The sequence below is a fragment of the Dromaius novaehollandiae genome, chromosome 1 (genome assembly GCF_036370855.1).
Source record: "Dromaius novaehollandiae isolate bDroNov1 chromosome 1, bDroNov1.hap1, whole genome shotgun sequence".
NCBI classification, from domain to species: domain Eukaryota; kingdom Metazoa; phylum Chordata; class Aves; order Casuariiformes; family Dromaiidae; genus Dromaius; species Dromaius novaehollandiae.
In genome coordinates this window covers 85,150,205-85,173,245 of record NC_088098.1, presented here as the reverse complement: position 1 = coordinate 85,173,245, position 23,041 = coordinate 85,150,205, and the positions used below count along the sequence as shown (strand labels likewise).

Sequence of the window (23,041 nt, the reverse complement as noted above, 5' to 3'; positions counted from 1 at the left end):
AGGGGAAGGGCCAAAGTAGGGAAAGGGATGGATCAAGGTGGATCAGGGAGGAACAAACATGGGAAAATGCAGAAAGGGGGGGTAAGAGTCAGTCACATATAAGCAGGCTGCTGACCGGTTCACTTGTCTGGACTAAGTCCTGTACCTGATCACTGCAGTCTATCCTGTCTTCTTATTAAATCCTTTTCTTAACTGTTTTTTCTGAGTAATCTCACTCTCTATCTTATGTGTGAGTATGAAAGGTCTATGTGCCAGCAACTGGAGGGACTGGCATGCAAGAGAGGTTTTTGTGCCAGTAACTGGAGAGCCTGCAGGTCATATAACTTGTAGGTCTAAGTGTCAGCAACTGGAGAAGGAACCGTGGGTCACCGGGGCAGTAGGTCACATTCTCTAGCAACTGGAGAGACCAGCATGTAGGAGAGGTCTGGGCATCAGCAACTGGAGAAGGGGTCATGGGTCACAGGGCCCATAAGCTTATGAGTCAGCAACTGGAAAGACCAGGGTGTATATGTGAGAGGTCTAAATGCCAGCACCTGGAAAGACCGGGGTGTGTTTACATTTCCCCAGTGAATTTAACACTGCGTGTATACATATGCATAATTTGCTAGCAAACTTCAAGCTAGAAGTGGACTGGACTAGCTGGCAAGTAGGAGGACATCTGAGAAGACTCAAGGTCTGCGCCAGCAGCTGGATAAAGGGCCCAGTGTCCAAACATAAATATTAGACAGACCTAGAGGTCTTGCTGAGTTTCAAGGGATCTGTGAATGTGAGTGTGCTTGTGAATCTAGAGAATGAGTGTGTGTGTTTTCGCTAGTGAACTTCAATCCTGATTAACCAGAGAGGAGGAACAGGACTGGGCTATCTGTACTGATGTTTATGTGAGTGCAGTTCATGTTCATGAGAGTGCTGGTAAAGGCACTGCTCTGTCTGTGGTAGTCTGTGTGGCTGGCCTTGTTAGTGTTGTCTGTGTATGTGCCTCTGCCTTGCTACTGGCCAAACCTGCAAATTCGAACAGCAGCAGCCACATTCATTGGACTGGGATGGAAAGACCTCCTGGGTATTAGATTGCACCCAACTGGATATTCAGTGGCCAGGAAGGAGAAATCCACAGGTCCTGGGTTGTGCAGGATTCTGCAGGCACCTGTAAGATCCTTAACATCTCCCACATTTCCTGCATGCCTGCTTGCCTTGTAACCATTGTGTTTATTTTACTCACATAAGCAAGAGCACTGTGTGTCAATTCTGAGACACACTGAGCACAGATATGGCAGCCCTGCTCCTTCCAGGCAGCCCTTTCCATATCCCAGCACAGTGGATAGGTGCTACGAGGCTAAATTCACCTGTGCCAGCACTAAAGCAGTCTTCCCTTGAAGGACAAGAACAAGTAGAGGGGGAATCAGGGAAGGAGAGTGAGCTAGGGTGTGGACAAGGAGGAACTTCTCTCTACATGACCAGGAAGGCAGGAAGAATGGACATGAAAGAGGTAGGGGGCAAGGGAGGTAAAAGAGTGAACAGTAGTCACCAAAGATGAGACAGATCAAGGCAACAGGAGATGGCTGCAGTGTCTAATGGGAAGAAAGGACAGAAAAAAGGGCCAGTAAGTTGTTTTCAACATGAGTAGAGCTTAATGTAAATGCAGAACGTGCAGTCTTTCTGCTGTTCTCTGGGTCTGCTCCTGTGCCTAGTTACTGGGCCTTGTCTTCTACAGCTCCTTCCTCCAAAGTGTCCCACCTCAGGACATCTCAGGGGATTCAGCAGTCCAGGGTTACTAGGTTCTTCTAGGGCACTCCCTGCAGCAGAGACAGATGGCTACACAGAGAAACACTTCAGGGACTAAGCTGTACCCTCTGTCACTTTCTCTAGTGGCGTCCAGCCAGCCAAGGGCACCATTCTGATGACCAAGCCAAGGGCACAGGAGAACACAGCGCATCCAGAGGACTAATCAAGCAGTCTGGATAATTTTAACAGAGGTTCATTATAAAAGGAAAAGAGAATTTTCCACATCCTGGGTTACAACCAAAAAGCACCTCATTTCTACCCCTTTCAGCATCAGTCTGTCTTCTCTGTACTCTTCCTATGTTCTTTGCCTTTGGTTACATTGAGGCTATTCACAGCATATGATGAGCTCTGTCAGCAGTGCAGTTGACCACATCACCAGCTTGCCACCACCTTACCCTTTTCTCACAGATCCATTTAAATGGCCTTGGCGGGGAGAGAGAGACACAGGAAAGCTGGGGGAAAGGAGGGGCTGGCGCTCTCACCTACAACCAGTGCTGAACACAGCACTGTCTCCTGGCCAAATTGCACCTCCACGTGTTCTACTCGGCCAACAACGCTGGGGATGGGAAGAGAGAGATCTCCACAGTCCATGACAGACACCTCTTCTAGCCTGTGAGACAAAAGAGGTGTTACTGCCTCAGCTGCATGAAGAGGATGAAGAAAAGGACTTCTCACTGATTGCTAGCACTTCTTCATCTCATTAGGAACAGGCCCAGAAGAGGAGGAACCTCATTCATGCAGCAGTGATGTCTGGAGGCAGATTCCACAAGGCGAACCATAAGACACTATCCAGCTGAGTTCCTCACATCACCTGGTGACCATCAGCTGGTCCTCTTTGCCATGCAGTACACACAGCCAGAATGACATAGCTGTGCCTCCGAGTCTGGGGTCTACGCAGAACTTTTCCAGTGCTCCTGATGCCTGCCCTGTAGCCCACCCTCTGCATCTTGTTCTAAACAGCCATGTGCACATGCAAAGCTTATAGCCATTATCACTGGGACTGGGAATCAATGTAAGGATGTGATCTGGGAATCAAGAGTGGAATTTTAGTGCCTAGGTCTTTGCCATAGGTTTTTTTTAGCCATCTGTCCTTTTCCACTGTGCAAAGACTTACCCCAGCTGTTTTAAACAGCTCTTGGAGATGAGATTCGGTTGACATCCCGTGTTAACAGTTGCTTTCAATATCTGACCTTGGCACTAGAAAAAACATAACAACAGATTATTATGGTCTCAGAACTGACATACCCACTCCTCCAATATTGTGACAAGCCCTTACATCTTATGTAGCAATACAGCCAAAGGCTTGGTGTTTAGGCAGTAGTCAGAAGGCTGGAGACTTATCCAAGTCAGAGTCCCTGATGCTCTGCATACTTCTGTCAAAGGCTTCCTTTTGAATTTCTTGTATTCTTTAATTTTTTTTGATTGCCTGGACATCTGTCTATTATTAGCAAGTTTAACTTAGCAGTATTCCGGTCAAAAGATGCGTAACTGGTGATTTTTTTCAGGAAACCCACATGGATTTTATTAGCAGAGCAATAATTGATAAAAAGAAAGATTCTAAAGAAATACAAGCATGTGTTTCAGCTTTTGCAGGTTTTCTCTCTCCGTTTCTTCTAGTGTTGCAGGGCAAAATGTTCCAGGGCTAGATGTCTGCTCTGAGTACTTTGGGCCTCCAGCTTCCAGAAGGAAGAGTCTGTGGGAGAAGTAGGAGCATCCTGGGCAAGCATCCTTGAGAAGGTTTTGAATTTAAGGCAGTTCCCCAGGTAACTGGCACAGCCAAGTGACTCCTGAATCTGAGCAGCTACCTAATCAAGCAGTGTCTACTTTTGTGTGATGCTTACAGTAAATTCCTAGGCAGCTCTTTAAGGAAGATTGACATGAATACTACAGTTAAAATATTCACAACTGGTGTCATCTAGAGAAGGGAGAGAAAGACTGAACCCTGCACACCGCACCACAGTTACCACTGCATGATCTTACTGGAACAATGCCTTGCCCACTCCATCTCTTCACCCCTTTTCACTTGAAAGGGAACAATAGATGTGGTTACCATCTGTTTTCTGTCTCTTCTGCACAGAGGACCTTAGTGACAGGCCAGAGGTGCTGAAGCAACAGCAGCTCTCATATATGGCAGAGGCCTAGACAAGGACATCAGTAAGAAATATGTGCAGAGAAAGGAGGAACAGGAACTTAGAAAAGAAACTGGAAAACATGGAGTAACTCCCAGGTAAACAGTATGTCTTGCACCCACCCATAGTGCATAACTGTACCCATTTTTGATGGCCTACTTCTTCAAGACTCTGTCTTACACGAACACTAAAAGAACTGAACCATGGAGTTTCTCTCTTGGGAGGTTCATTTTCCTCCTGTTGTCATTAATATTTGCTTGTGATTCCTTCTCTTTCTTGCACTGTGGAAGCCAGTGCCATGGACTAGTCACAAACAAACAGCAGCATGCTCCCACAGCTCCCCTACCCTTATGCTCACTCCAGACAAGAGTTTAAGTACTTGAAACAGTGTAAGCAGATCAGTGTAGCCATCAGAGACTCAAAGCACAGCATCAGTGGGGTCAAGGAAAATGTCTCAATTTTCTGATTTCTTAACTAAATCTGTTTATGATTTTTACATGGATTAATCAAGGAGAGCAAAAAACAATATTGCCAAGATTTCATTTTCAAAAATGTGCTATTCGTGAGTTGTTATAAAGAGAGAGGAGAAAGCAGCTCCTGTGAGAAATATGATGACACAATTAGTAGCTTGAATGCTAATTGCACCCAAGGCAACCTCGGACAGTACCCGCTGGAAACTTCCAGTCTATTTTGCCTGGGAGCTTTTTCTCTGATCTAAACTCCCAGGCACATCTGAACTATATCAGTGTAGAGAATTTCACCATTCTGTACATTTAAATACACCACATTCTTAGAAGAGCCATTTGGTTGAGAAATTTGTCACTCTTGTAATTGCAAGACCACTGGAGCTAGACAGCTCAGCCTATTCTGTTTTGCAGAGTTCACCACAAATCATGTAAGATTCATATGTATGTGCATCACATATATATGATGTATATTCAAAGAACGTTAGTGGATGAGCATTTACCATGTGTGGCCACATCCAGGAACAAGGAGAAAAGTGTTCAGCTGAATCTACACAGATGCATATTTTCAACAGTTCCTAATTTATTTATTATAGCTGGGCGGGGGGTTAAATTTAAAAAAGTTTGTCTTACTCCTGAAGAATTATGTTCAAGTCAAGCTTCCTCTTTGGAACAAATGTCATGAACATTTCAAGGCAGTAAGAATAGATCACCACAGTATCTCAATGGGGAGTGAAGACTGGGATGAAGGCGTACTACTTCTAGCACCCCAAAACAGTTATGTCTCATAGTATTTTTTCAGTATTTTTCAATTTGATTTACTAGCATAAGTTAGCTAATAATCCCATATGTCTGTAAACATTTATGACTCCTTACAACACCCAAGCAGGGCAGGTACATTAAACAATTTAGCATGGTCAAAGTCAAGGCAGAACTCACAAACTTCTGGCTGCCAGCACTGTGCCTTCCCCATTATATTATGCCTGTTTCATGGTCTCAGCCACACTGGCATCTACATTCTCAGCCACTATCAGCATCTGCAAGGCTGCTCTTTAGCACATGATACGGAAATTGCCAGAACACGATGAAGTCACATATTGGGAGCACACAAAACTCCACCAGCTTGATCCCAGCTGGAAGATTCACGGAACAGAATCAAAGCCCAGAGAAACCAGCCCCCAGAAGCTCTCCCTGAAGTTCTTTACACATTCACACAGGAATATCCCTCCTAGCTCTTTCACAAATAAGTAATCCCAGCTTACATTGCTGAGCAGCTTGAACTGTTCTTCCATGGTAATGCATGTCACACATGACAGCTGGGAGACCCAGCTGAGCTGTTGCCTATTTCCAAAACAGATCCATTCTCTCACCCTCCATTCATGCCTACCCTCTGGCCCTTGGCAAAAAACAGCTGTGAGTATGTGGGAGAAGATGCTAGAGCCTTACAAAAGGGGAAGAGATGCAAAGTGCTGAATTTAGAACCTTCTGACTTTACCAATACTTCTGCTTGCTCAGAAGAAACCACTGCAGCAGGGTTCCAGCCTATCTGGCATGTAGACTTTAAACAACCAGGACTTGCAGCAGTGCCTGCCCACAGAGGCCTCTGCTGTCTACCCCCTTTCCTTTCCCCAAGGCCCATCAGAGAGAACACACTTTGCCTCATGGTGGCAGCTGTTCATAGCAAAAACTGCCGATACAAACTTCAGGCTTCTAGCTAGAGAACAGCCTGGAAGTGGACTGGACCCAGAGGACAAATGTTGTCCCTTCTCTCCACTTGTAGAGCTCTGTAATGTCTGTGCTTGCCATACAGAAAAGGCATTGTATCAGCTCTTCAAAAACAGAAGACCCGGAATATGGATAGCAATTCCTATGGAATCACTTTGGGAGCAGACAGACCTAAGAGGAATAAGCTGTTAGCACTGTTGTGATAATAAACCTAAAGTGTATCACTGGACAGACTCTTGAGTTTTGTTCCAGAGCAAGTTGGAAAAGTTGAAACTTAGAAACTTGCTAGGATCTAACAGGACAGTGATTATTCTCTATAGAAGGACATTTCAAAACTGTAATGGTGGTAAACAGCCCAGAGCAGTTAATCAGCCCCAGCAGCTTCACAAAACAAAAGCTATCCATGTTCCTATTATGCTGCTAACCATTTGCCAGAAGACTTATGAGGAGCCAGGGAAGAATTCTTGGTCCACCATACCACGAAGATAACCCAGAGTAGGTGAAGAATACATGATGAATTGATGGGCACCTCAAGCCTTCTTGGAGTTAGAGGACTATTCATCGTGTTACCCAGCCTAATCTCTGCCCCAGAACTTTGTCTGCTATCATCAGTTACTGTTAGTCTTTACTTAAATGTGTATTATTCAGATTTTCTAGAAAGTGAAGGATAGGATGGGAATCAGTAAGCATCATCATTTATAAAAAACTTTGTTTTCTGAAATAATATCAGTTCCAAAGTTGAGAAGCTGCTTTAATCAACCAATCTGTATCCCAGCTGACTTTGACACAGAGAAGAAGTGCCTTAGATATCACTGGAATTGTTCAGTATCTATTTCCAATTCAACACAAGGCAAGCCATGTTACAAAAATAACAGCTTATTTTTACTGTGCAGATGTCAGTCACATGGCAGGCTTTCCAAAGTGCTTCATGAAAACTGCCGCAAAGAAGGGGCACTTTGCTAAAATACTGTGTGAGCAACCCACATAAGTAAATAGAAGGGTGAGTGATTCTGCAGTACAAATATTACAGACTGGGGCTGTCCATGATCTCTGGTACCAAACAAGGCCTTAGTCACAGGGCAACTATAAATCCATTCAAGTGAAAACACTGGTAGCCTGAGTCTCCCTGTGTGCCCAGCACTGATGTCTACATATATTCAGCTTTATTTCCTAGCCAAGATTAACTGTTGCATTTATCATCACTTTGAAATTCTCAGTATACTTGCATGAGTACAAATAGAAGCTTTATGCTGGCAGATGATCTTTTCTTGCAAGATTCTTTCACAAAGAAGAGACTTTGCTGGGGCCACATCCTGTTTCTAATAACAACTACACCACCATCAGCAGTAAGCAGTTCTCCAGAAGGTCCCCACTCATCCATCTGGTTAAAATGAACCTACAGCCTATGGGTTCTATTTCCCACTGTAGAACCATCACTTATAGATGAGGCTTTCTGAAGGTCACACATGGAACACGACCATGAAAACCAGCAGGACTGAAGAGAAGGGGAGCAGAGTTTCTCTTCCTTCCATGTTAGAATATTCAGATGTGGCAAACTGGCTTGCTCTTAAGCTGGACAGAGAAGGAGAGAAACACCTGTGATGAAAGGTACTGAGTTCAGGGAGAGTTAAGTGCGCATTAGACCTATTACCATGTCTGTGATGTCCAGCAAACCCTCCTCTGTGAAGAGAAATGTAATGTGTATGAGAGCTGGGGTACAGCTTGTTAGAAACACAAAATGGGAATGAGTAGTGGATTCTGATGCTGAGTTAGTTACTGCCCCTGGGATATTATACCTATGCTTGGCTATCGTTGTATAATGTACATTCCTAGCAAAAACACCCCCTTACCATTGAATTTCCTCTTCATGAGAAATACAGAGAGTTGATTAAAGAAAAAGAAATACCTTCATTTGCTCAAAGAAGATTCCAGGTACCTAGATAAATTGCACTGACAGCAATCCTACCAGCCTGTTTTGCCAAGTACAGTTATGTTGGCCTAACTACAGCAGGGGCTAAAACCCAGGATAAGCAATGTCTGTCTCCAGCAGTAAGACTGGAAAACAAACCAGTCAATGTATTTGCATGGTTCTGAAAGGCTTGATCTGAACATGTTAGAAACTTGCCAGCAGCCTGTGTTCATATGATAAGTGATTGTGCCAGCTGAATTTTCAAAGATAGATGTATTTTTGTTGCAAGTGTAGGCTTTGCACTGTAATGCGAGAGGTTTTCTAGGACAGGTTACTGAAACAAACACAGCTGTAAAATGAATTTTGTATAGCAGGTCCACCTCTTGGTGGGTCTCATATCTGAATATTACTGAACAGCTCTAACCATGCAGCACTGAAAGCCATTTTATGGGGCCTAGCCTTTGCACTTGCTTTATTATATGTAAGGGCCAGTCTGCCATATAGGATAATATAAGAGGAAAAGAACTATAAGAGGAAAAATTACTGTTCCCATGGAGGAAATGAAACAGTGCTAATTCAGAGCACAGTTAGCTACTTTCTTAGGACGTCGTGTGATACCTGAAGAATCAGACCAGGCAGGATCAGTTTATGTGAATCATCTAGGGCAGCACCTGCCTTGAAGTGATAAGGAGGCACTGCTTGCTCTTGCATGCTTCTGTGTCTGTTTTCAAGTACATGGAACACCTCTTCTCATGGGAGTGCTTATTTCCAAAGGAAGGTGATGTAATGAAGCTAATTTCTTTTATCTTCAAATACACAGACAACTAGAACAAATATGGTAGAAAGGCTTTCCTCTGTCTGTTGGAAGAACTGAATCCAAACTCTAGGAGAGGCCATGTGGAAAATCCACTCTCTCCAGTTCCAGAAAAGTGACCCAGCTGGCATTGCAAGTAATAACTTGGAACGTCCGTTGGGACCGGAGCAACTGGAATTCATTGAATATTTGCCATCACTGTGAAAGCAGCAGCACCATGTTGTTGCCTTACCTGGCACTGTATTAGCAGGAGTGGAGTCTCTTTTCTCCTGTCCTCTCCCTTTTCCATCTTTTCATCCTGGTCTTTTGCCAGCGGAGATTGAACCCATGTAGATTGAACCCTTGTCTCGCCCCGCAGCTTGTTCAGATTGCCTTCCAAGAGGCGCCGCTGGACCACGCTATGTGGCTGCTGTCTCCACCAGAAAGAAAGAGAAATCCCAGCTAAGTATGGACCTAAGGACTAGGAGATTTGCTAGCCCAGGGAATCAGCCTGCAAACGCTTTGGCCCAGCTGATCAACCTGATGTAGGACAGGGTTATCCCAAGAAACTTTTTTTAAATCCCAAACATTTTCTGCAGCTTCTGAGATGATGTTAAAGTGCTGGGCTGTCTGTGACAGGCAGGTCTCTGGGATGCAGTCCTGGAGAGGAAGAACATCTGATGCATGCTTTCCCCACACGCATCTGTTCCTTCAGCCAAACGTACACTCAGCAGTCTCATACCTGTCCAGATACAGCAATACAGTACCTGGTGCTTATGTGCTAACACCCAACTAGGCACACTCACAACTTCAAAGGAAGCAGGGATGGGTGGGTGATGTACATATGGGTAACAAGGCAGGACTCCAGAAACTTTAGGTGTACAACCAATTATTTGGAGTGAAGCAGAACATTTCCCCTGCATGGGAAACTAAACCCAGCTTCTAATGGTCCTTGGAGCCTGTCTCTGCTCCCCTTGATCAGGAGTGATGTTATTTTGATGCCCTTCCTAGTTTCGGGCTCATCTGTGAAGCCCCATGTTGTACACTGCTAGAAAGGAGCACCATCAGCCAGATCAGTGGCTAAAGATTCTGCTTTATTCCTGTTCAATATAACAGTAGCAGTTTCATCTCCCTTTCTTCTAAGCAGAAGAAGGGAAGGTGCACCAAAAGGGAAGAAAATGGTGAAAACCTGCTTGCCCCCATCATGCATACAAACATCACAGAAAAGTGTTGCTTTGGAAAGAAAGCTCCCTTCATCGTCAGCTTGATGCTCAAGTTCTTGCCCAATGTTGATCCTGTTCCTCCAGTTCTTGCACAGCTACTGATTCAACAATGGGCAGCATAAATGAATTAGGCCTGCTGGACGTGGCTTGGCCCATTCTCCGCGTGCTGGGTCCCATGGCCTTTCTGCAGGAGCTGACAATAAGGTTTTCAGTAACAGTTGCATATGTGGTGAAGGGCAATGACTCTGAAGGGGCTAATGCATGGCAGCATAAACAGTTGTTCTTGTCTTCCTCCAAAAAAAAAATCACCAACTATATGATGCAGAAGATTGGTATAATAGTTTATCAATGTGCAGGCCAAATATCTGAGTTAGAACAGACCTAGCAATGAGCTGGGCTGTCATAACCCTACAGTGGGTGTATGCTTTTGACTAGCTTTATGGTTGATCGGAATGCTGAGGTCAGGGAAGTATATAAATTACAACTTTAAGCACACTGACTTAACAGTTTTGCCCAATGGTTGGAGCAGCAGAGCTGTTCCAGGCTCTTTGGTCATACCTAGCATGGCTCTGGGCAAGGTACTAAATCCCTTATGCCTCTTTTTCCCATCACTCAAGGGGTGAGAGTCTGATCATGCACATTCTGCATGAGAGACACTGCAGGAGTTGAAAAAGCGAAGCAAAAATATCCCTCTGTTCCTGTTGCCTAGTTCTTTCCTAGCCCACTGCACAAGTCCACAGGACAGTTGGCTGTTTGACTTCACTCCCTAAATACTCTGAGCACAGTGCCAGTTTGGCTGCCAGCTAACATCTGGGCCATGGGAAAAAGACTGGGAGCTGAGAGCAGGTCTCCAAATTCCCATCCTGCCTCCACTGTCTCCTCTCACAATCTGACATACAAATGACCTTTTCCTCTTCCTGCAACCTTTCCCATAGAAAGATCAAGCCCTTTGCAGCTGCCACTTCTGTCCCTTTCTTGTCACTCAGGCTGGGAAAAGGCCAAGCACTGATGGGGAAGAGCTGAGCTCTGGGACTGTGAGGGCATCAGTTCTAAGAGCAGGCTTCTGGGGCCCTCCCTGTCTTCTCTTCCACCAAATGAGATGGAGAGGTGGAGAATGTTGTCTGTCTTCGGCTGGTAGGAAACAACGAGATGAAGAGGATGGTCAGGGGGGACCTGAAGAGAGTTGCAGCAGGCAGTGACAAGGGAAACCCTCTCAGGACTCCTGGAAATGTCAGAGCAGGTTCCCAGCACAACATATCATGTTTAGACTCTCCAATGTGAAATGTCAAGGCATTGCTCTGACTTACTGAAGTGATACGAGCTAGGGATCTTGATTTTGGGTACGGAATAAGCCAGATCTTTGGATCTTCTTGTTACTTTCAGAATATTTTAGTTCATGCAGCTACTTTTTTCTTCCCCCTTTTAAAAAAAGTCTCACACTTGTGGTTGTGAGAAAGCAGGAAATGTGAGTTATTCCCCGAAATGTCTAATTCTCCATTGCTGGGGATGTGATGGGCCCATAAAATCCATGAGACTGCTGAATGCATTGCTTAAGTTGAATGCAGAACCTGAATACGCAGAGAACCACAGCAAAAAGTAACAGCCTGACTTTGACTGTGTAAGAAAACATGTCATTTGTGAAATGCCACTCAGAATGATCAGGGGCCTTGCTCTAATCTTAGGGCATACAGGGCTGCCAAGGTGGGAGTCTCTGGCACCTGACCTGCCAGTGCAGACATGTTTTGTGGAATTAATAAACTCTCCTTCCCTGCAAGTGCTATCGGACCCTGGGGTGTTGTGCACTCTCCCCAGGAACAACCTCTCCAGTACTTCCTGCTGCTGTTCTGCTTTCCTGTCATCTCAGGGGTAGCAGTAGGAAATTAGGAAATAGAGATAGGGTTTTGCATGGAGCTGGAGGACTGCCTGAGAGCACATTTTGTCCTGTTGTCTGTCAAGGACTCTGGCTTTTGTTATCAGTATAGTCCAAGAGAATCTGCACTGCCTTTTATCATTCCTACAGGACATGGCAGGGGCCATGGCAGAACTGAATGAACAGGAGAGCTCAGTTCTATTTCTGGTCCTTGAACAGGCCTGTTGGATGACCTTGGATAACCTCCCTTAGTTCCACATTCTCTCTGCAAAATGGGGATAAAAATATTAAGCTTTTCCATAAAGCCTACAGGCATCATGAGCTCAACAGACACGGTTGGGTTCTGATCTGCAGCCCATCTGCAGCCCAAAATGTCACAGCAATATTACAGTAGCCCATCAAGTCTCAGGGACTGCTGAATGCAGCACATTCTTCTTGGAAATCTGAGGCCTGGTTCTTCTCTTGCTCCAAAGTGAACCAGAAATGGAGGTACCAGAGCTACCACATTCACTCCTGCTATTGCACTATGTGTGTGAACTTGCTCAAGTACCACACTTTATTTTGTGCCTTCTGACACCAGTGCAAAATTTCTGCGGCAAAAAAGATGTTTTACTTCATTCACTGCTCCCCAGCTCCATGATAAAAAGCTTTCAGTCATTCTGTTATGGAACATGCACGACATACACTCACTGTGATTTTTGAGTGACCAAACGCTGTGTACATATGAGGAACTCTCATGCCTAAAAAACCATTAAATTAATCAGGAGAACTGTTCATAACAGAAGATTCTGACAAGGCCTCTCTCAGACTGCTCAAGAACACTGACTGTCAGCATCTTAAGGCAAAGACTATAATCTGTAATATACAGGAGCTGCTGTACAAAGAGGCCTCAAAATGTACAAAGGCTTTTGGCTGGCACCGCAGTTTCATTTTGGGAGCATGGTGTGATAAGAGTCGATATCAAAGCAAAGCAGGTAGTATTATTTCTCCCTAGCTTTGTGACTGGGCTCAGAAAGCATACAAAGACCAAAAAGTTGCCCTACCTGCTGAAAACTGTACAACTACAAGCCTTGGGGTATGTCTGGATATCCACTCCCCAAGCTGAAGTTTTTGCTGCATGACATGAAGGGTCAGTGCTTGTCTGTCTGCCAGCCTGGATGGACTCTTTCAGATTCAGATCTGGTCTGACCTGCTTCCCTGCGGGGCAGAGATTTCTGAAGAGCCCTGCTCCTTGCTAATGGGCCATTTTTGCAGCTTCCCTGTTAGACTTCACACAGCGACTATGATCTGCTCCAGAGGGAAACTGATGACTAGTCTCTGCTGAAAGTTGTGTGTGCTGTTACAAGGACTGAGAGAGCATGGGGTGAAGTCTTAGCATGACTTTGAGACGCTACCCTTGTCCCTGCCTGACCAAGGAATTTCCTCTATAGCTGGAACAACTCTGCGGAGAGTGTGCTGGGAGCAGGAGGGTGTGCAGTCACAGAGCCTGTGGCACTGGCCCTAGGCTGTTCACAGAACTGCTAAGTCCCAAAGGTTTCAGGAAGAAGCAAAGAGGGTAATTTCCGTTCACGCCCAAATGCTCAGGAACCTGCCTGTTCTTCACATTTGTGCTGCAGCACAAAGCAGTGCCTCACTGCAGGCAATGGTGAGGCCTGCAAAGGGATCAAATAAAGCAGAAGGGAAATGGCCTGAGGCAGATACACACACACAAGCAACCTTGTTGTTGTTGTTGTTGTGATGATCTAAGGTTACAGAGGGAAGCGTTGCCTATAGGGAGGGGCAATGTCTTTCATGACACCCACTGACACATCTGGAATGGTTGAGCTTTCTGCCACAGAGGCTGCCCCTGACCCCCTCCCTAGCCCCGGCTGACAGGTCGAGGGTGCTGCTGCAGCTTAAGATACAACTGTGCCCCCCCCCCCCAACTGGCCAGCAGGATGTCTCTGACTCCCTTGTACTTGGTTTATTTGGCCCACATTTAAAGATAAGGAACTCCTATCAGTGCAGCAACACAGTGCAGACTGGGCAGAAGAGAGCCTGAGGCAGAGTCATGCCCTCTTTTGAGAAAAGGATTTAAACCCCCACATCCTTGAGAAGTTATACTCCACAGTGGAGAGGAGAAGCTAGAGAGAAAAATTGCCAGAACGTGTGAGGAAAGGGGAGACGTGCAGTTAAATCAGCAAGAAATCCCATGGGAAATGGTTCCCTGTCTTGCCATGCTTCCTTGATGAAGTCAGTCCTGACCATAGATTCTCTCCAGATTTCTGGAACAAATCCGCTCCCTGATGCTGCCTGCTCTGTATTTCCACGGGAAGACACCCAGAGACCTTGCTCCCATGCCTCTTCCCCAAAGATGTCATCAATAGGTGCTGATAAATACTGTTACTAGCACTACACAGCTCGCAGTCCTGCCCTGTACTTACCCTTCTGGAAACAGATAAAAGAAAACCCAAAGACTAGAGGAAAGGAGAATAACCAAACAGGTGACAAGGTCAAACATAAGCCCCTCAGAGTTTCAGGAACCGTGCTTCCCTTCCTGTCCCTTCACATTGAGTGAAGGGAGGAGTGGGTCTGCTTTTGAGCTGGATCTTGCAGGAATATGTGTGGGCTTTCAGGGGAGTCCCACATGGAAACATATGTGTCAGATGAATGTGTTTATGTACTGGGTGAGTGGAAAGTTGAATCCTTCCACTCCATGTCTGCCTGCCTCTGTGCTTGGCCCCTGTGGGGATGCGTAGAAAGACATGCAAAAAATGGGGGATTTGTTCTTTCCTTTCACCCAGACCTGCTCCTAAATGATGCTGAGGAGCAGTTTTGTCTTTGCTGGGCCTGTGACTCTTTGCCAAACCTGAGGGCAGTTCCCAATGATGGCTGGGAGGAGGGGATGTTAGGATGTGGACCCACTCCCAAATGGGGTCCCTTTGGACTCACCAGATCCTTGGAGGTACCAAGCCTCATCAAACCATCCAGGGGCAGCAGGTCAGCAGAGTCCTTGTGCACAAATTGTGTGGCCTGTTTAAGGCGCCTTTTCTGTTGCAGAATAGCTTTGTTCCTCAGCTCCAGCTCACACTCCTGTGGCTCCAGGTCTGGAGTACCCCCACTCTCCTTTTCCTCTCTGTCTCCTTGCCCCAGTGGCAAAGGGCAGCTCTTCCGTGTGCTCATGGTGATGACTCAGACAGAACAGGTCCTTTTTGAGATGATGGGGTGTTCCTTGTACTTGTATCCTGACGCTTGTCCTCCTGAGGCTCTGAGCTCCTTTCCCACAGCACTCCTGCTCTCCCTTTCTCCCTGCTCTCTTGGTTATAACTCACCTATCTCTGAAGTGTCTCTGTTTTTTTCTCCCTCTGTTCTCTCCAGTATCCCAGCTTCCTTCTGCTCCCCACCTCTTCCCCTCCCTCTTCTCCTGCCCTGACTGCAGCTCTGCCTCCTCCAGTCAGTGGGTCCCTGTCGTAACAGAAAAAGCCCCACGTCAGAAACCAATTTCCATAAATTACAGCAGTGCCAGCAAGATGCTCTGGCTGGAAAAATCCAGCAGCAGAAGAATGGGTCTGCTGCTGGGGGCTGGACCTCCCTCCCTTCAGCTGCGTGTGTGTGTGTGTGTGTGTGCGCGCGTGCGTGAGTGTGTGTGTGTGTGTGTGTGAGTGCATGCGTGCGCGCACACACCACCCCGTCCCTCACTGATACGCTGAAGAGACAGTAAATCTTGCTGTTGCAGGCTGTGTGGTTCAGTATCTTTGCTGGGGGGCTTTGACGCATCGCGGTAAGACTGTAAATACTGGCAAGAACATGGTTCTGTCTAGAAGCTAATGCAGTGCTTTGGTAAATGGGAGAGTACATTTGCTTCAAGGCTCCTGGCAGGCATGCCCAGTCTCATTTCTGTGGAAAGTGGCACATATTTGGGATAGGCTGCACTGAAAGATTTTACTGAGTAGCTTGAATGAAATGCTGAAGGCCTGCTTTTTGTTTCTGATCAGTTCAAATGCACTGAGCCTGACTCTGCTCTTACTTACACTGTAAAGTAATTCCCCTGAAGTTGCACAAGCTTAAAATCACTGTTTGGCTTGTAGATATCACTGGACTTGACTCCTAGTTTACACTGAAACTATGCTGAAATTGCTGTAGCATGGGATGTCTGCTCTGGTCTAGCTCAGGGGAAAGGGGACATGGCAGAGCTTACTTTTTCAACTTTCTCCCTCCACAATGCCCTTTTGCCCTGCTTGAAACTGTAGCTGAAGCTTGCTTTGTTCTGATCTCTTTTCATTGTCGAGTGCAGTGCCTTGGGAAGCACCAATTCTGATGTCATGTACAGAGGAGGATATGGAGTTTTAATCAACTGTGCAGCTGAGAACATTACCTTTACATGAAACACAGCTGGCTTTAGTAAACTGGGGGTGAAATCACTTCGGTGTACACACATAGAAGGAATAGCAGCAGCAGGATACGGAAGTTACAGCAAAAGGAGGCTTTCTATTGCTCCATATTTATTAGATTTTTTCCAGTTTAGCAATATGTAAAATTCCAACATTATTCATAGAACTTACTTCCTGTGTTCCAAACTGTATATAAAAATAAAACAGTGAGCTTACAATGCTGGGAAGTAAACCAAATAGTCTATGTACAGAGATGTGTCCAGTCAGCCACTCTGAGACCTCACTGGGGTGGCAGAAACTGCAAAATGAGTTAGCTGGCTTCAGTGCAAAGCAAAATGAATCAGGTTCCTTTTACTCCCTACTAATCATCACAAAGTTAGGAGTTGGGAGTTGATCCTCAAACACTATAAAGGAGGCTACTCAATTTTAGAGTAATTTTAAAATTTGAACTGGTTAATCTTTTTTCCCCCACATGCTAACTGCTTTAGACAGAGTATCATGGTTCCCACAGCACCAACTTGCAGAACTAGATCTGACAGGAATGGGGGGGGGGGGGGGGGGGGGAGAGAGTGTGGTTAGAAATAGATTCCGGCTGCTTAACATGGCCAAACCCCAACATCCTAATGCAGGAAGAGTCCCAGAGAACTCAGCAGAGCTGTTCTTTATCTGCTCTTGTGTCTCTGCAAACAGAATTAAACAGGGGGGTTAAGGAATGGGTATTCCCAGGGAAGCCACATTCCCATTGTTTTCTTGCCCCTAGGTTGTCATGACTCCTGATTTACACACACTTTTGGCCCCTTGCAGCCTCACTGAGCATCCCCTGAGCCCTGTTCTCAAGGCCTTTAACCATGCCTATAAACCAGGACTGAATCGTGCACCTCTACTCTCACACAGGGCCAAGCTGTTTCCCTTTGTTCTCCCCGTAAATACCTCATCATGCCAGCCTTGACAAGGCAGCTCTGCTTCTGCTGGCCGCAATGACAGTGTCAATTTTCTTAAAGATCTAGAACATATCTTAAAACAATAAAGTAGAACAGACCATCTTGGGGACACATCTCCTATAGTCCCTGCCCTGAAACCTCTGGGGCAAAGTTACACAATTTCTGACAAGATCCTCTCTGCACCTTTGGGGGGAACATGAAGAGGAGAAAGTTCTCATAGTTCTCAGCCCTAGTTCCTCCTGCAGTCTGCCACTTGCTGCAGGTAGGAGATCCCCCCCCCACACCCTTTTCATTTGCTCTTGCTCTGCACTTTGGCAAAGCCCAGCCAAAATTGGTTTGCATTGCAGCTGTGCTGGTGCCACTGTTTGAGCAGTTCTGCTTTAGAGTCTGACCAGCTAATCCAGTCCCCTAATTCAAAAACCATTTTTCTCCCAATCTGTCAAAGGGGAGAATTCTTCAAATGTTTTTTAAAGCTTTCTCCCCTCCTTCCTCCTTCTGCTCCCAAGTGCAGGTCACTTGACACTTTATACCCTGTTATGTGTCAGTTCCCAGATCTGGTTTAAAAAAAAAAAAAAAGGTATTTTGATGGAGGTCGGGCCTGCTAAAATAACATCTTCTCCTTTAAAAGGCATTCTGGGTTTGAGGTCACTGGCTTTTTCTGTTTAGCGATTACTTTCTCCATCCTCTTCTTCTTAAACAGAGCCCATTTATTAAGTAGGTTAGCAGCTTTCAGCCTTTTTTTTCAGTTTGGCTGCTCCTAAAGGTTTTCTAAGGGAGAGCCAGACCACTGTGTAGCAAATTTAAGCTTACTCCTGATTGCTATGTCTTTCCCAGTCATCTTTCACAGTCCCAGAAAAATAGCACATGGATCACCAACATCAACCAAGTCTTTGTTAGAAGAAGAAGTTAACATTGATTTAGATAAAAGCATTCATACACAATCCCATACATACTGAGAAATTGTTTTCCTTCTCTGATCCAGTCAGATACATACCTCAGTATTCTTATCCTTCATATAGAAATTCTTATGGGATGTATAGTAGTGTCACATAATAGTGTATTCAGATTATGGAAGAATGACTCCATTTCCATCAAGCTGGTCTTAGCCAATATTCACCTTGGTTATGCTTCATTTGAGATAGGCACAGAAGATAAAAGCCCTGCTCCTGCCAGCAGCTTGGCCTTCTAGCTCAAGTAGTTACAGGCCAGGGAGAGCTCTGGGGCAAATATTCCAGCTTCTAACCAAGAAACCACAGCACTGTATCTGTATATGTATATGTGGCTCTTGGTCCCTGATATTGTTCTTCTCCATGTCTGAGAAATGCTGCAGAATTCAGAACCAGTGCCCATATTTCTGAGGAGAGGCACTGAAAAACAGCATCTCCCAGTAGCCAGGTGAAAATTAAATCCTCCTTAAGATATTCTCCTGCTACTTGCTGTCCAGAGAACTTATAATATATCTCCAACGATGGAGACTCCACAACTGCTCTGGGCAACCTGTTCCAGTGCTCAGTCACCCTCACAGTAAAGAAGTTTTTTCTTATATTCAGATGGAACTTCCTGTGTTTCAGTTTGTGCCCATTGCCTCTTGCCCTGTCACTGGGCACTGAAAAGAGTCTGGCCCTGTCCTCTTTACACCCTCCCTTCAGATATTTATACACATTGATAAGATCCCCCTTGAGCTTTCAGTTATCTAGGCTAAGGAGTCCCAACTCTATCAGCCTTTCCTCGTATGAGAGATGCTCCAGTTCCTCAGTCATCTTAGTGGCCTTTCGCTGGACTCTTGTATCATCCAGGTCATCAGTGTTGACCAGTACTGGCCCCAGTACTGACCCCTGGGACACAAGCCTAGTGACTGGCATCCAACTAGACTTTGCTCCACTGATCACAACCCTCTGAGCTCAGCCATGCAGACAGCTTTCAACCTACCTCGCTGTCTGCTCGTCTAGCCCATACTTCATCAGCTTGCCTATGAGGATGTTATGGGAGACAGTGTCAAAAGCCTTACCAAAGTCAACGCAGACAACATCCACTGCTGTCTCCTCATTGACCCAGCCAGTCATTCCATCACAGAAGGCTATTCGGTTGGTGAAGCATGATTTCCCCTCTGTGAATCCATGCTGACTACTCCTAGTCACCTTCTTATCCTTCATGTGCTTGGAAAGGGTATACAGGACTGGCTGCTCCATCACCTTTCCAGGGATGAGGTGAGGCTGACTGGCCTGTAGTTCTCTGGGTCCTCCTTCTCGTCCTTTTTGAAGACTGGAGCGACATTTGCTTTCTTCCAGTCCTCAGGCACCTCTCCTGTGCTCCATGACTTTTCCAAGATGATTGAGAGTGGCCTTGCAATGACATCTGCCAGCTCCCTCAGCGCTCATGGGTGCATGCCATCAGGGCCCGTGGACTTGTGGATGTCCAGTTTGCTTAAGTGATCCCTAACCCAATCTTCTTCCACCAAGGCAAAGTCTCCCTTTCTCCAGACTTTCCTCCTGGTCTAAACAGCCAGGAAGTTCTGAAGACTGATCTTACCAGTAAAGACCAAGGCAAAGGCAGCATTCAGTACCCCAGCCTATTCTGTATCTTTTGTCACCAGGACCCCTTCCCCATTCAGCAGTGGGCCCACTTTTCCCCTAGTCTTCCTTTTGCTACTGAGAAACTTAAAGAAGCCCTTCTTGTTGTCCTTGACATCCTTCACCAGATTCACCTCCAGATGGGCTTTGGCTTTCCTAGTCCCATCCCTGCATGCTCAGACGATGTCCCTATATTCCTCCCAGGACACCTGTCCCTGCTTCTGTATACTCCCTTTTAATGTTTGATTTTTGCCAAGAGCTCCCTGTTCATCCATGCAGGCCTCCTGCCACCTTTGCCCTACTTCCTGTGCTCAGTAGGATGGACCATTCTTGAACTTGGAGGAGGTGATCCTTGAATATCAACCAGCTTTCTTGGATCCCTCTTCGGCCCTATCCCCTGGGATTCCTCCAAGCAGATCTCTGAAGAGGCCTAGTTCTGCTCTCCTCAAGTCCAGTGTTGTGATGCTGCTTTTTGCCCTGCTCCCTCCTCTCAAGATCCTGAGCTCCACCATCTCATAGTCACTGCAGCCAAGGTTACCCCTGATATTCATATCTCCAACCAGCCCCTCCTTGTTTGTAAGTATGAGGTCCAGCAGGGCACTTCTTCTCATTAGCTCCTCTATCATCTGCATCAGGAAGTTGTCATCAATGCTCTCCAGGAGCCTCCTGGATTGCTTGTGCCCTGCTGTGTTGTCCCTCCAGCAGATATCAGGGTGTTAGAGTCTCCCATGAGAACCAGGGCCTGTGAATGTGAGGCTCCTTCCAGCTGTCTGTAGAAGGCTTCATCTTCTACTTCTTCCTGATCAGGTGACCTGTAGCAGACACCCACAACATCACCCATATTGGTCTGCCCCTTAATCCTTATCCATAAGCTCTCAGCTGGCTCATCATCCACTCTAGGTAGAGCTGCAAACATTACCACTGCTCTCACATAAAGGGAGAGCCCCTCCTTGCCTTCCTGGCCTGTCCTTCCTAAAGAGCCTATATCCATCCATTGCAGCACTCCAGTCATATGATCTATCCCACCACATGTCCATGATACCAGCATGATCATAGCCCTGCAACTGCACACAGATCTCTGATTTCTCCTGTTTAGTCTCCATCCTGCATGCCTTAGGGTTCAGGCACTTTAGAGAGGCACCCAAGTGTGTTGCTTTCCCAGAAAGGGTGTGAGAGGTTTCCTCATAATGCTGTCTTGTAGGCACTACCTTGCCTACATGCAAATGCTTGAGGTACCCCACTTAAGCCCTGTTTTACTGATTATATGTTCCTTTTTGTTTCTTCTAAGGATGTGAAACAGATTTTTTTTTTAGAATGCTTATAACTCAGCCAAATGTTGGAAAATTTTCATTACATCTAACCCAAGAAGGACACCCTGACAGCAGAGAGGCTTGAATTTCCTGTGTTCCCTGCTTCTTTCTTCCCCAGTAAAGGAAGAGTAAATCTGATCAAGACCAATATTCAGTATGGATATTTTCTGTTCAAACAAGTGTATAAAGAAATGATTTCGGGATTTTGTGAAGGAATTACCCAGCACTGTAACTGGTAGTACAGAAGCAGCTTGGTGTACATGATGCAGCAACAGTCCTAAATACAATGAAGTACTAGCTTGTTTGGAAGACAGAGGGGCATGCTACTACCCCCAGGATCTGATGGATAACTATGCTGGTTTAAAAATGTAAGTTTGTTTTGAATTACAGATATCAGGTTCATTTGATTTCTTAGCCTTTGGGCTGTATACATATATCGTGTCACTTAGCTGTTCTTTGCAGTCTTGACGGCTAGGCCATGGTATGATTTTCATGACAGCTAAGACTATCTCATGACTCCAGCAGTCAGGGTTTTAATAAAAACAGAAAATAAATCAAAACTGAGATTCAGCTATGGCAAATGGCAACACAGCTCTTATCATCATTGTAGTGTGCCAATCCCATGTGGATTCATAGTAGAGTGCTGACTGTCAAGCATTAATCAGCTACAGGGCGGAGCTTCAAAGACCAAACCATTCCCTTGCATTGATCTTATCATTTGTAAACACTTGGAAAAGTACAGTGATCCTGAAAGCACCTGCAGCGAACCCACAAGTCACAAGTAATGAGCTTTATAATGGGAGTTCTGCTTCATCCTGACTTTTCTTCCCCTCCTATTATTGGAGGTTAAATTCATCAAACATTGTTTGTTGTCCAGATTTTTAAGACTACAGTGCTATTCAAAGGCATGAAGAAATGGCAAGGGATTGCTTTGTAAGGATTTAAGTGGAAGGAAGACAGGCACAGGACAGACTACCAGGCAAAGACATTTAGGCTCTCAGGAGAGAGCTGCTGAGCTGGAGGGGACCCAGGGGCTTTTGAAGCAGACTAGATTAATAAGAGCTGAAAATGAGAGGAGGGGCTGAGAAGGAGTGGGAGGAGGACTAAAAAAAGGAAGCTTATCTTTGTCAAAATTATCTAGCTGGCAGGGTAGGAGGATAGGGGTCGTCCTGTTTTCATGTAGACTCGTGGTTGTGGAGGGAGATATAAAGACACCTGCTTTCCAGGGAGACTGTGGCAGAAACTTTGCAAACGTGAAGTCCCACCCAGAGGACACTTAGGATTATTGAGGGCCCAAAGGAGGGAGCACCATGGTTGTTCCTGGCATCTGAGCCCTAACCTGTAACATGTCCTCCTTCAGGAGAGGTAGAAGTAAAGGAGACAGACACTGCATATGGAGCAAAGAGGAGAGAAGAAATGGTATGGTCATAGAGTATATACATTCACAGTTTTTCTCCTCATGGTGTTATTTGATCCAGTTGTAGTCAAATTCTTACACTATACATTGTGGAACCTGAGATAGTGATATTAAACAGGATACATTTGGAATAACATAACCATAATGTTGCTTTTTACATGCTGTTTTCATGATGTCTCTCCTCTGTGAAGCAACTCAAAATGACAGCTATTGTAGAAAAACACTGTCCTACTCTCTTACCTACACACACAGAAAATTAGTATTGGATCATATGTTGTCTCCATTTGCTTTAAATTTAAGTCAGGGTGATGAAATATCTTTTGCTCTTTGCAGATGGTTCCATAGAATAATGATTTGAGATAAAACAGTCAGTATGATTCATGGAATTTTAAAACACTTTTGTCTTAAAGTTCATGAATTTCTACTTCCCTGATGCAATCAAGAGTGACAAACTGACAAAAGTTCTTCCACATTTTTAAAATCCTTGCCCTGCTACTGAAGGGTGTTGGTGATAGATGGTTGCTAAGGGCTGGATGATGAA

At 45.5% G+C, this 23,041-nt stretch overlaps 2 protein-coding genes across 7 annotated transcripts in view; one reads left to right on the top strand and one right to left on the bottom strand.

The window, feature by feature from the left end:
- ITFG2 (integrin alpha FG-GAP repeat containing 2) overlaps nt 1–6,326 on the top strand; it is a 29,093-nt gene extending 22,767 nt beyond the window's left edge. The window contains exon 12 of one of the 2 annotated variants that reach the window (XM_064518222.1): nt 3,397–6,326. In XM_064518222.1, coding sequence (XP_064374292.1) covers nt 3,397–3,425 — 29 coding nt within the window. In that variant the 3' untranslated portion in view covers nt 3,426–6,326. Of the gene's footprint in view, nt 1–1,863; nt 3,368–3,396 lie in introns of those variants that run through there. The other variant, XM_026112612.2, reaches the window with a different exon arrangement.
- The window catches only part of NRIP2 (nuclear receptor interacting protein 2), a 35,090-nt gene extending 19,604 nt beyond the window's left edge, over nt 1–15,486 (bottom strand). For 2 of the 5 annotated variants that reach the window (XM_026112615.2, XM_026112614.2), the window contains exons 1-4: nt 14,824–15,484; nt 9,053–9,229; nt 2,894–2,976; nt 2,262–2,389 (exon numbers count right to left, since the gene is read on the bottom strand). In XM_026112615.2, the coding sequence (XP_025968400.1) occupies nt 2,262–2,389; nt 2,894–2,976; nt 9,053–9,229; nt 14,824–15,054 (619 nt within the window). In that variant the 5' untranslated portion in view covers nt 15,055–15,484. Of the gene's footprint in view, nt 1–2,261; nt 2,390–2,893; nt 2,977–9,052; nt 9,230–14,823 lie in introns of all 5 variants that reach the window. The other 3 variants (XM_064518241.1, XM_026112613.2, XM_064518267.1) reach the window with 3 other exon arrangements.
- Nucleotides 15,487–23,041: the final 7,555 nt, after the last annotated feature.